The sequence below is a fragment of the Dasypus novemcinctus genome, chromosome 6, assembly GCF_030445035.2.
Source record: "Dasypus novemcinctus isolate mDasNov1 chromosome 6, mDasNov1.1.hap2, whole genome shotgun sequence".
NCBI lineage: Eukaryota > Metazoa > Chordata > Mammalia > Cingulata > Dasypodidae > Dasypus > Dasypus novemcinctus.
Genome location: NC_080678.1, coordinates 14,276,185 through 14,288,484, shown reverse-complemented (window position 1 = coordinate 14,288,484; position 12,300 = coordinate 14,276,185). Strand labels below are relative to the sequence as shown.

Sequence of the window (12,300 nt, the reverse complement as noted above, 5' to 3'; positions counted from 1 at the left end):
TGCCTTAATTAGTAAAAGTTATCAGATAAATTTGTTTATTTAGACCAGTTTATTGCTGGTTAAAGGAGATATATAATTTTAACTTATTAAGTTGTATTTATGTTTGAGAGACAGTGAATTTAAAATATGTACCAGATTTCTGCTCCCTTAGTTTGGTGATATAAAATATAAGAAGAGTTCTTACCTTTTGTCTATATGTTCTCTCTTCAATGGCAATTATTCCTATAGCTAAGAAGAAGCTTCCCAACTTGCCTGTCTTCTTGGAAAATTCCTCCTCGTGTCTTAAAATCTTTCCAGGCAGGAGCTATACTTAATATAGCAAATGATGGACTACTCTGTGCCCCACTGCAAACATTTACAGAAGAGGAAATGATGATAAAGAGCACAGGTGGGTAAACTTTCCAACTTCATCTCATTATCTCTGTAGACATGGGTAAGATCTGCTATGTGAAAATACATATGGCATGAGTGGGAGTTTGTGAAAGGAATTTTTGACATCAAAAACATTTTTTTTGTTGAAAAAAGTAATGCCCATAGTTTTTTAAAAAAATTTTTCAGGTAAAAGGTTATATGGTTAAAAGTGATGTCCTTCTCCACCTCTGCATCCTGGTTCTCCAGTTCTTATTAGATGTCATCTTGTTACAGGTTTCTTATGTATCTTTCCAGAGTTAGAAGTTGCATGTATGTGTGTATGTATTTTTTTTTTCAGGTAGTGGGGTTTTAATATTTCACAAGGAAATTAAAATTTACCTTTATGTTTGAAAATGCCTATGATTTAAGCAGGGCACCTGAATCAAGAAGTTGTAAAACTTCAAGCAGTTTACACTGATTCATTTGTATGTGTAGATTGTGTGTGTGTGTGTGTGTAAAAGTGGTATACTTAGAAGTGTGTGGCATGATATCAAAATTGTTGTACTTGGAGACAATAGATGGATGGATATGTGTATTAGTTTTCTACTGCTGCATAACAAATTACCACAAATGAGTGGCTGAAAACAATATCTATTAGTAGTTTACAGTTCCATAGGTCAGAAATCCAGGCACAGCATGGTGGGGTCCTCCACTCACAGTCTTACAAGGCTAAAATCAAGGCGTCAGCTGGTTGCATTCTCAGTTTGGTCCAACCCACCAAGGATAATCTCCTCTTAATATCATTTGACTTGGGACCTTATATATCTCTAAAAATCCCTTCTCACCAGCATTTAGATTCATGTTTGATTGAATAACTGTAAGAAGACATATATATATATGAAGGGTTGATAATTTGGGGAGCCTGGTGAAGGCAAGCTGGCCCGTGCAGGTGTGCTGGCCCGTGCAGGTGTGCTGGCCCGTGCAGGTGTGCTGGCCCGTGCAGGTGTGCTGGCCCGTGCAGGTGTGCTGGCCCGTGCAGGTGTGCTGGCCCATGTGGAAAGCTGGCATAGCAAGATGACCCAACAAAAAGAAACACAGAGGAGAGACAATAAGAGACACAGCAGACCAGGGAGCTGAGGTGGTGCAAGAGATTGAGCACCCCTCTCCCATTCTGGAAGGTCCCATGGTGCCTAAAAGAAAAGACAAGCAGACACAGAAGAACTCACAGTGAATGGGCAGAGAGAGCAGACAGCGAGAAGGAGAGAATAAAATGAGAAGGAGGGAATAAATAAATTTTTTAAAAACTTATTTGTATTAAAAATAATGTGATAAATGACATGGATATGTACAGAGTGTTTGGGAGCAAAACAGAGAGCCTCTAAATTTTTCTAGGGGTGGCTGGAAGTGGGGGAGGAAAGCAGTCAGCAAAGGCTTCCCAGAGAGAGTGATGCTTAAGCTGTACCTTGACAAGGAAAGGGAAGACATTCCAGGCAGAGGGAATAGCTTGTGCAGAAACAAAGGAATTCTGGAGCAAGCCTACATGCAGTGACATTTCAATTTGGCACAGTTACCTTTGCTCTCTTTTCACAGCACCTGGTGTCATGATGGTAGTGAAGTTAAGAAGGTACTTGTGTACCTTAATCCTTGCATCAAAATGAATTCCAGGTACATCCAAGACTTAAACATTAAAAAAAAACAAAACTGGAAAGGTTCTCAACAATTTTGGCATGGCTAGAGACATTTTTGGTTGTCACAACTGGTAAGGGGGGACCTTTAGTATCTAGTGGGTTGAAGCCAGGGATGCTACCAAATGTACAACAATACATGGGATAGAAGAAATATCTAATCCAGAATTTCAGTAGTTCCAAGGTTGAGAAGCCCTGTATTAAAAGGACCCCCAGTTACGGAAGCAATTGGGCTCCTGCCTACCATATGGGAGGTCCCCGGTTCTGTTCCCAGTGCCTCCTAAAGAAGACAGTGAGCTGGTGCGATAGGTGGGCATGGCAAACTGATGCAACAATATAATGCTGTTCAGAAGTAAAAAGCATAACCTTGTAAAATATCTAACAACTCACTCCTGCCCCACCACTTCAGTGGATCAGCCTGAGGGCATATAGTCTTGCAAGAATATCAAATGAATAACTCCTGCCCCTAGTTTGTAAATCAGCCTGTGAAAACATGACCTAGCTGCAAAACATCAAACGAGTGACTCCCCCGCCCCCCTGCTTCTGTAAATCAGCCTGCAACCTTGTACCTGCATTCTGCTTCTGTAACCCCACTTGCAAAATTTTGCCTAGCAACACGTTAGTCAATGAGCAAAAGTCATGCTGACCCCACATAAAATCTAGCCGATGAAGCAGTTTGACAGGCGACCAAAAAGACCCTCAAACTGCAACCCCATCACTGGTTCCTTTTAAAACAACACATTAAAAAACTAAACTATACCCGGGAGAAACAGGAGTGGGCAAAGAGAAAGAAAGATACCAGACCCCAGAGGAAAACTGGGTCCTTCCAGATAGCCAAGTCTTATCACAGAGGGGGCTGCCTACATCCTTGTTCAACAATACCAGCAGCTCACCCACTTGAAAAAAACTGCTTTAAAAGCCCTGCTCAGAAAATATTACTACCTTGTCTGGATGACCTCGGTCTGCACCACTGTTAGCAGCCAATGCCAAACCTGTGCTATAAACAACTCCTCCCAAGATCCCCAGACCCTGGCTGGCATCCAACACACAGGAACAGCCAGTTTTAAAAACTTAACAATGGACTTTACAGAAATAAAACCAAGTCAAAGGTATAGGTACTTATTAGTAATAATGTGTACCTCCTTAGGCTGTACTTATTAGTAATACTGTGTACCTCCTTGGGCTGGATCAAGGCCTTTCCCACCCACACTGTAAAACAAGAAAAGTAACTAAAGCTTTGCTCTGAGAAATAGTTCCCCCGCACGGGATGCCTTTATCCACAATGGCCCAGCTCTCGTGTCAGCTGTCATCTAAGAGCTAGCAAAATGTTAGGAATTAAGTAAAAACTTCACACAGCATAGAGGCCCCAAAGCTCAGGGAAAGTAAAACCCATAAATCAAACCCTCAAAACCACCCTAGCCAAGGTCTGTAAAAAAAAAATTTTAACTGGCCTCCCATGAGTAAATCTACTCCCATTAGCCCTCCTTCTGTCAGACTGCAACCCCTGGACCCTCAGGCTTTTCACCTTTTGAAGTTCTGTTTAAACAACCACCCCCCAATTATTCAAACCTTCAAGGGAAATCTCAGGCTCCTAGGAAAAACTGGCCAGGATCCTATCCTCCCGCAGTTAAAAAAAAAAAAAAAACCCTAGCCCAAACACACAGAACTGTCCTGTCTCAGGATCCCATCCCATTAAGCAACCCAGTATACCCACACTTGCCCAGAAACCTAATTTGGGTAAAAAACAGAAAAAGCCCCTCCAACCTACCTGGACAGACCCACATACTGTTATCCTTGGAACCTCCACTGCTCTCAAAGTTTCAGGTATTGGCCCTTGGATTCATCATACTAGAGTTAAAAGGGCACACTCCAACAAAAAACAAGACAACTGGACAACTCACCCTGTTCATGGCTGCCCCTTGAAAATCTGAATTACCCAGAGCCACCAAGAATCACCATCACCTGAACAGATGAACTCCTGTTCCCTATAGTTCTTACTCCTCTTCAAACTGCTCTGTTTACTGTTTGGGACTGAACTAACAACTACATCTCCCAGAAACTGGAATGTAGTTTAAAAAAAAAAAAAAACTTATCTTAATTACTTGTGTTTTGTAAAATGCTTTACTACTTTAAGTTGTTTTTCCACTTAGTTTGAGTAACGCCCTATAAAAATTATAAGGGCATTAAAGGGGGGAATTGTTGAGAAATAAAAAGCATAACCTTGTAAAATATCTTAACAAGTCATTCCTGCGTCTGCTTCTATGGAATGGCCTGTGAGGACATGACCTTGCAGGAGAATATCAAATGAATAACTCCTGCCCCCTGTTTCTGTAAATCAGCCTGTGAAAACACAGCCTAGCTGAAGGATATCAAACCAGTGACTCTCCCTTACCCCCACCCCTTCCTGCTTCTGTAAATCAGCCTGCAACCTTGCACCTGCGCTCTGCTTCTGTAACCCCGCTTGCAAAATTCTGCCTAGCAACACGTTAGCCAGTGAGCAAAAGTCATACTGACCCCACATAAAATTCTAAATAAACCTATGAAAACTGAGAAACAGGGCTCAGAATTTGGAGATTGACTCTCCTTTGGGCCCGTGTGTAATAAATCTGTTCCTCCACTTCTCCTGAGAGCCGGTTTTGGGTTTTTCTGCGGTTCAGAACTCCTGGCTTTGCTGCAACAATGCAACAAGAGACGCAAGAAGAAAAACATAATGAGAGATGCAACAAAGCAGGAAATGGAAGTGGCTCAAGTGATTAGGTGCCTCCCTCCCACATGGGAGGTCCCAGGTTCGGTTCCCAGTGCCTCCTAAAGAAATAAGGAAGACGAACTAGACTCAGCAAGGACAAACAACAAGGGGGTGGGGAGAAATAAATAAAATAAATCTTAAAAAAAAAAAAAAAGATCCAGTTAGATGGTTTGTACTCACATAGATCAAGATACATTAAGTAGGGGGAAAAAAGCAAGGTACAGCTGGATGTGGATCTTACTATTCCTTTCTGTAAAAAAAGAGATACAGTTTAAGTGTAGGTATAGATATAGATGATTTTCAAAAAGATTATACAAACTTGATTACTCTTTAGGGAGATGGATGAGAGTGCTGAAACAGGGAACAAGACTTTTTTGTTTGCATTTTTGCAGCTCATATATGTTTTGTTTTGTCAATTTTTATTTTATTTAAAAAAAAATTTTTTTTAGGAGGTACCAGGCATTGAACCCAGGACCTTGTACATGGGAAACACGCTCTCAACCACTGAGCTACATCCACTCCCCAATGAGAGTTGGATTTTTCATTTGTTTGTTTGTTTTGTTTTTTGGAGATACTGGGGATTGAACCTGGGACTTGTACATGGAAAGCAAGCACTCAATTACTTGAGCTCTATCCGCCCCTCATATTATTTATTTTTTAAAGCATCAAGGGCTACAAAGGGGTGGGGAATTAAACCTTTATGTATTAAAAAATAACTTCATAAATTATATTTTTTAAAAATAATTATATAATTTAAAACTTTGAAAATAATGTCAGTGAGCTGTTAATGAACTATTATCTTTATTCTGTTGATATGATTACTACTTGAACATAGACTTACTGGTATTTCTTTTTCCTACAGTTAAAAAATTTGCCCAGGAACAAATTGCTCCCTTGGTTTCAACAATGGATGAAAATTCAAAAATGGAGAAATCAGTCATACAAGGATTATTTCAACAAGGGGTATATATTCCATAATTTTTCTAAACTCAAGCTTTTGTAAATACATGGTAAGGTTAAATATATATGCATACTTTTATTTATTTTTTTGTCTTTATTTTTTTAATGTTACATTAAAAAAATATGAGGTCCCAGTATACCCCCCAACCCTTCACCCTGCTCCTCCCCCCATAACAACAACCTCCTCAATCATCATGAGCCTTTCTTTGCATTTGGTGAATACATCTCTGAGCACCGCTGCACCTCATGGTCAATGGTCCACATCATAGCCCACACTCTCCCACAGTCCACCCAGTGGGGCATGGGAGGACATACAGTGTCCGGTAACTGTCCCTGCAGCACAACCCAGGACAACTCCAAGTCCTGAAAATGCCCCCACTTCACATCTCTTCCACTCCCTACCCCCAGCAGCCACCATGGCCACTTTGTCCACACCAATGCCACATGGAATCTAAGCCCTGTCTTGATAGAGATGTGGAGTGGACACAACCATTCTAAGGTCCACAGGATGAACGAATAGAGTATGGATTAGAGTGGACTTACTGATATTCTATTCATGAACTATATGCATACTTTTAAATTCAGGGCCTCTAATGATAGCATAGTAGACACTTCATTTCCTCATCAAAAGTATCTGTATTCTCTTTTAGATTGAGGTCCTAGTTAATGTTTATGTAAATATTTCTTTTAGATGAATTAATATTTTAAATTAGAAATACTGTGCTTTTTAAGTAAAAGTTTGGAAGCAAGAGACATTTCTTTTACATCAGTAGTTCTCAAAGGCAGGTGATTTTGCATCCCAGGGGACATTTGGCAATGTCAGGAGACATTTTGTTGTTGTCACAACTGAGGAGTGCTACTGGTCTCTAGAAGAGTAGAAGCCAGGAATGTTGCTAAACATCCTGTGATGAACAGGACAGCCCCCCACAATTATCCAGCTCAGTAGTATAGAGATGAGAAACCCTCCTTTAGTAAAACCTCATAGTATAGCATGTATTTCATCTGAATCCCTGTGTAGTGGTAAACTTAGAGTTGATATCTGAATTCCACAATAACCAATGTGGAAGGCAACAGATTTCAAACTTGAGTCATATAGCCCTTTACATGGATGCATAAAATCAATAATAGTGGAACTGCTCTGGCTGAGGTAGAAGAATAGGTTATCACCGTGGGGTGCCAAGAATATTTTGAACATCACTGCATTCAGTCACCATCTCCCTCCTCTACAGGAGTAAAGTCACGTATTTTTATTTTTTATTTATTTATTTATTTTTTTAAATTATTTATTATTTTTTTAAAAAATTACATTATGAAAAATATGAGGTCCCAAAAAATATGGAACGCTTCACGAATTTGCGTGTCATCCTTGCGCAGGGGCCATGCTAATCTTCTCTGTATCGTTCCAATTTTAGTATATGTGCTGCCGAAGCGAGCACTATTTTTTATTTTTTGAATACTGAGGAGGACATCACAGAATTAGTATCTGCTATTCAGAGCCCTTGATTTAAATCTTGCCTGTTATCCTGTTTGAAAAATAACCTTTTTTATACATTTAAAAAGTTTACTTCTTTTCTCTTTTAAAGGGATCAGCTTTCTTATATCATGCACAGTAGTGATTGTTTTCAGCTTTCTTTCTGCAATAAATCTCTTGACGATGTGGAATCTTACATGGAGCTACAGTGGGTCAAACAGAAGCCTGATGTGTAAAACAGCATTATCTTCACTGTGTGCAAAACCTTTAGGCTTCTTGGAAAATCCCTTTGGTTCCAGAGTTTGGAAACCACCCTCCTGAGGTAGTAGTTCTTGTGGTCAGGGCTGTATGCAGAGGGCTTAGTTGCTTACACCCCACTACCCACCTCCATAGACTGACCTCTCCTGGAGAGGCTGCTTGGCTACACAGTCCTGCATCAGATATTCTCAGCTTCACCAAATTCCTAATTCCTGTCATCCAGCTATATAGTCACCTGTCGTGATGGCTGACAAAAACAGTTATTTCCAATTTAGGAACTATTGGTAACTTGTAGAGGAGCAGCATCTTTCCAGCTGTTCAGGATGTGATAATCAGATAGTTATCATGGCTTCCTTAGTTTTCAGGCACACTCAGATCCTTCCATTGTTCTTCCTAGAACATCCTTTCTAGGTTCTCTCACTATTTTAATTCAGTCATCTCCCTCTGTGGTTCTACCTTTATATCGCCTAAGTTCTCCTTCTACCTAGACATAGCAACTACAACCAGACTGTAGTGTAATTCCAAATGTGTCTAGAGAGAAGAGGGGTATTATCCTTCTTTGATTTGTTAACAGCTTTGGGGCTTGAATTACATGTACACACCTTATTTGAAATGAGGACATTTAAAAATGGAGTACTGTGAAAGTTTCGTGTTTTAGACATAAAAGTAGTTACAGAACAGTCAGAGTTTTGCTAAGGGTTATTGGAAAGCCTAGGCCAACCTTCAGTCATATTTACCAGGCAACTGTGCCTTGTGCAGTGTGGCTCCAGCAAATGCCACAGAACATTGTCAGCTAACCATCCTGAACCTGTTAAAATGACTCATTACCCCACAAGGAATGGCCATTCATATAGTGACCAAAAGAGTCAACATAAGAAGGTGGAAGGGCCTGACTGGAAAAGATTATATGTCAAATGAAACTGTGATAAAGATGCTTCCACCATGGCTAGACTAGTTTCTTTTTATATTGAAAGCAGTATAAAGGGGCCAAACCAAAACACCACTGAAAGTCTTTAAGGAAACAATGACAATTCTTAGGAAGAAAGGGTATCAGAATATAGTTTATATAAGATACTTTCTCATTTTATTTTATTAGTTCATTCAGTTATCCCTCAAAGCATTTTACTTCTCTTATTTTCATTTTTTGAATTCAAACAAAGGAAACAAGTGATAATTCTAGCGTATAATTTCATCCTTTTCAAATATACACTATTTCTGCTATAGATTTTTTATTTGTGTTCAATGTTGGGGTGAGACAATTGGGATGCGAAGACCAGTGATTGCAGGCAATGATTTATTGAGAAAATCCAACAAGAAGGGGACTGAAGATAGAAACTTCAGCCCAACCCTGGCAGAGGCAGTTGTGAATTTATACAGTACTTCTCGAGGTGGGAACAGGCTTAGTTAGTGGGACTAGGTTTGGGCTTAGGTACGACCTGAGGGCCTATAGGAATGGCTAGGGGGTGTTGGGCTAGGGCAGTGAATTCTAGGGATGTGGGGAGGGGTTGGTGGGTGGTATGACTTCTTTGTCTATTCTTGTGAGGAAATGAACTGTATCTGGACATGTAGTCCCAGGATGTCACGGGATGTGGTTTCTTCAGAGTAAACAGTTGGTTTCCCATTCACAATGGGGTAGATTTAATAATAAACTTGCAGCTTCTGCAGGTTGTAGCTGTTATGGGGGCCAGGGTTGGGCCTTGTCCTGTCAACTTGTAACATAAAAAAAGTTCAATATCAAATTAAAATAAAACATACATACAAAATTTTAAAATATTTTTTAAAATACTTTAGATTATACAAATGTTACATAAAAAATACAGGGGATTCCTATATGCCCCACTCCCTAACCCTCTCACACTTTTCCCACATTAACAACATCCTTCTTTAGTGTGGTACATTTCTTACAATTGATGAACACATATTGGAGTTTTGCCACTAAGTGTGGATTATAGTTTACATGATAGTTTATGCTCTGACCCGCACAATTTTTTAAGTTATGGCAAAATATATAATGGCCTGTATCCATCATTGCATCATCATTCAGGACAATTTTAATGTCCTGAAAATGCCCCCATTATACCTGTTTTTCCCTCTCCCTCCCCTCAGAACCTCCAGTGGCCACTGCCTCCACATCAATGATAAAAGTTCTTCCATTGCTAGGATAACAATAAGTCTATAGTAGAATAACCATATGTCTACTCTAGTCCATCATTCATTCCCTAATCCTGAGGATTCTGGAATGGTGATGCCCACTCTGACTCTAATTGAAAGGGGGCTTAGATCCCATGGGGCTGATGGATGGAACTGTTTTGCTGCAGTTGCAGACTCTCTGTTCCTTGGGATGGATGTTGTCCATCATCATGTCCTGATAGTTGTCCTGGGAGAGTCCAATGAACTGGAGATGGAGAGCATTTGTTGCAACTCTGTTGGGATTCAGAGCCCAACTGGCAAATGGACAGCCCAAAGATTTAAGTCTCTTGAACATATAGCTCTCAGGTCTAGTACTAACTATAGTTTCAAATAGAAGGGGCAAAAGAGCCATGTGTAGGGAAACCACAAATGAGTCCAACTCTGTCACACTGAGGAACATAAATTCTAAAGTAGGGTGCACTGGCAGGGCAACTCCTGAGCTGTCTGCCCTGCCTATAGAGTCTGGATGTCTCTAGAGGTCTCAGGAGCCCCACTATTTTAGGCAATATCTACTATGATGGTCAATGAGATCCTCCTGAGATATACATAAGTATAACTTCTGGAATGACCTCCCACCTCACTTTGAAGTTTCTAAGCCATAAAAACTCATTTGTATTTACCCTTTCCCCCTTTTGATCAAGGTCTTTTTACAGGTGCATTGCTATTTGGTGCTTGGTAATAATTCCTCAGTGCCAGGGAGGCTCATTCCCAGGAGTCATGTCCTATGCTTAGAGAAAGGTAATGCATTTATATGCTGAGTTTGGCTTAGAGAGAGACCACATTTGAGCAACAAGGAGGCTTTCAGAAGGTAACTCTTAGGCAACATATAATATTAGACTGTTTCATTTTTAAAAGAAAAAGTTCATAAGTACAGTCATCAATTCCAGGTGCCTGTCACAGTGGTCCCTCCTTCATTAGGCACTGCCCCTGTACTCCAGGGATTCTTGATGTCCCATTAGAGAATGTGGCAGAGCTCCGCAGGATGGAAATTTGATATTCTTTCAGTTAGTCTGTGGATCTCCACCCACTGTGACAATGCCCCATGAACTGGCCAGGGATTGAACCTGGGACCTCATTTGTGGGAAGCCGAACACTCAATCCCTGAGCCACATTGGCTTCCCTGAGTTGGTTTTTTCATTTGTTTTGCTTGCTGTTTGTTTTTGTTTTGTTTTGTTTTCAGAAGTCACTAGGAACTGAACCCAGGACCTCCCATGTGGGAGGCAGGAGCTCAAACGCCTGAACCACATCCACTCCCATATAGAAGTTTTAAATTCAGCACATATGTGCTTTTATTTCTGAACTTGTTCTTACAAGAAATTTACCCATATAAAAATAGCTTTCTTAACGTGTGTTTCCTTCATTTACCTTTAGTTAATGGGTATTGAAGTTGACACAAAATATGGAGGAACAGGAGCTTCATTTTTTTCTTCTGTCCTGGTGGTAGAGGAATTGGCCAAAGTTGATGCATCTGTGGCTGTCTTATGTGACATCCAGAATACAATAATTAACACATTGATTAAAAAACATGGAACCGAAGAACAGAAGGCCACCTATTTGAGCAAGCTGTCCACAGATACAGTGAGTTGAGACAAGTTGTTGAAATGGATCTTATCTTTTCTATTTTAGGATATTTTCAGAAGAAAAGCAACTGAGATGTAGAATTTACTATCCAAGACCACAATGCAGTACTATTAATATTAGCAGTGCTCAGTAAGTTAATACTGCTTAGAAAAATACACTCTGTCTCTCATTTTCTACTTGGAAATTTAGAGAGTAAACATCAGGTGATAAAATTATTTCTTTTTGTCCCAATTATATTTTCCAGTATCTATGTTGATGATATTTATATTGTGTTGTCTTTCTACTCTAATTATTTGAAGCAATTTAATGAAAATTAACCTTAAATATATTAAGTTTTTAATTTGTACCTTAAGCAAATAGTAGGATAAATTTTGGAAAATAATAAATACTTGGAAAGAATACTAATTTTGATAAATACAGGCTTTTAATACCAGCTAAAGGGTTGATTTAGAAATGCCCATTTGCCATAAGTAAGTATAAGAGTATAAATATAGTTTAATAATTCATAATTTTAATTTGGATTTTTTTTCCCTCACATGTATAGATAGGAAGTTTTTGCCTTTCAGAGTCTGGAGCAGGCAGCGACTCATTTGCTTTGAAGACCAGAGCTGATAAAAAGGGAAATTATTATGTCATCAATGGATCAAAGATGTGGATCAGCAATGCCGAGCATGCAGGGCTTTTCCTGGTGATGGCAAATATAGACCCTTCCGTTGTAAGTCTGAAATAAAATTGCTTCCTGCCCCCATACCCATCTTTTTTCTTTATTTCTTTTTCTTTTCTTCCTTCTGATTCTTTTTTAGGACATAGTCTTACATTCTTCCCCAATGAAAATGCTAGAAGTGAGTTTGCATCTTTTCATCCTCTTTTTTTATCAATCTCCTAAAATAAATATTGTTGATCCAACTATTAATTACATGAAGGACATTTTATTTATCACCTGATATGTTATTTAGGAAACTAGTCTTTAATCTTGTGGAGTTTCAAAATTTTTACTTAAAAAATTAAGTAACTACTTAGAATGTTTATTTTTAAGAATAATTAGTTTGTTAAGCTGG

At 39.3% G+C, this 12,300-nt stretch overlaps 1 protein-coding gene and 1 non-coding gene across 2 annotated transcripts in view; one reads left to right on the top strand and one right to left on the bottom strand.

Annotated features, from left to right (window-relative positions):
• The window catches only part of ACADSB (acyl-CoA dehydrogenase short/branched chain), a 62,476-nt gene that overhangs the window by 8,619 nt on the left and 41,557 nt on the right, over positions 1–12,300 (top strand). The window contains exons 2-5 of the mRNA XM_004474594.4: positions 229–388; positions 5,645–5,745; positions 11,033–11,239; positions 11,787–11,957. Coding sequence (XP_004474651.2) covers positions 229–388; positions 5,645–5,745; positions 11,033–11,239; positions 11,787–11,957 — 639 coding nt within the window. The remainder of the gene's footprint in view (positions 1–228; positions 389–5,644; positions 5,746–11,032; positions 11,240–11,786; positions 11,958–12,300) is intronic.
• Positions 7,072–7,178, bottom strand: LOC111759463 (U6 spliceosomal RNA). The gene has a single exon (XR_002793437.1). It is a non-coding gene; the product is annotated as a U6 spliceosomal RNA (small nuclear RNA).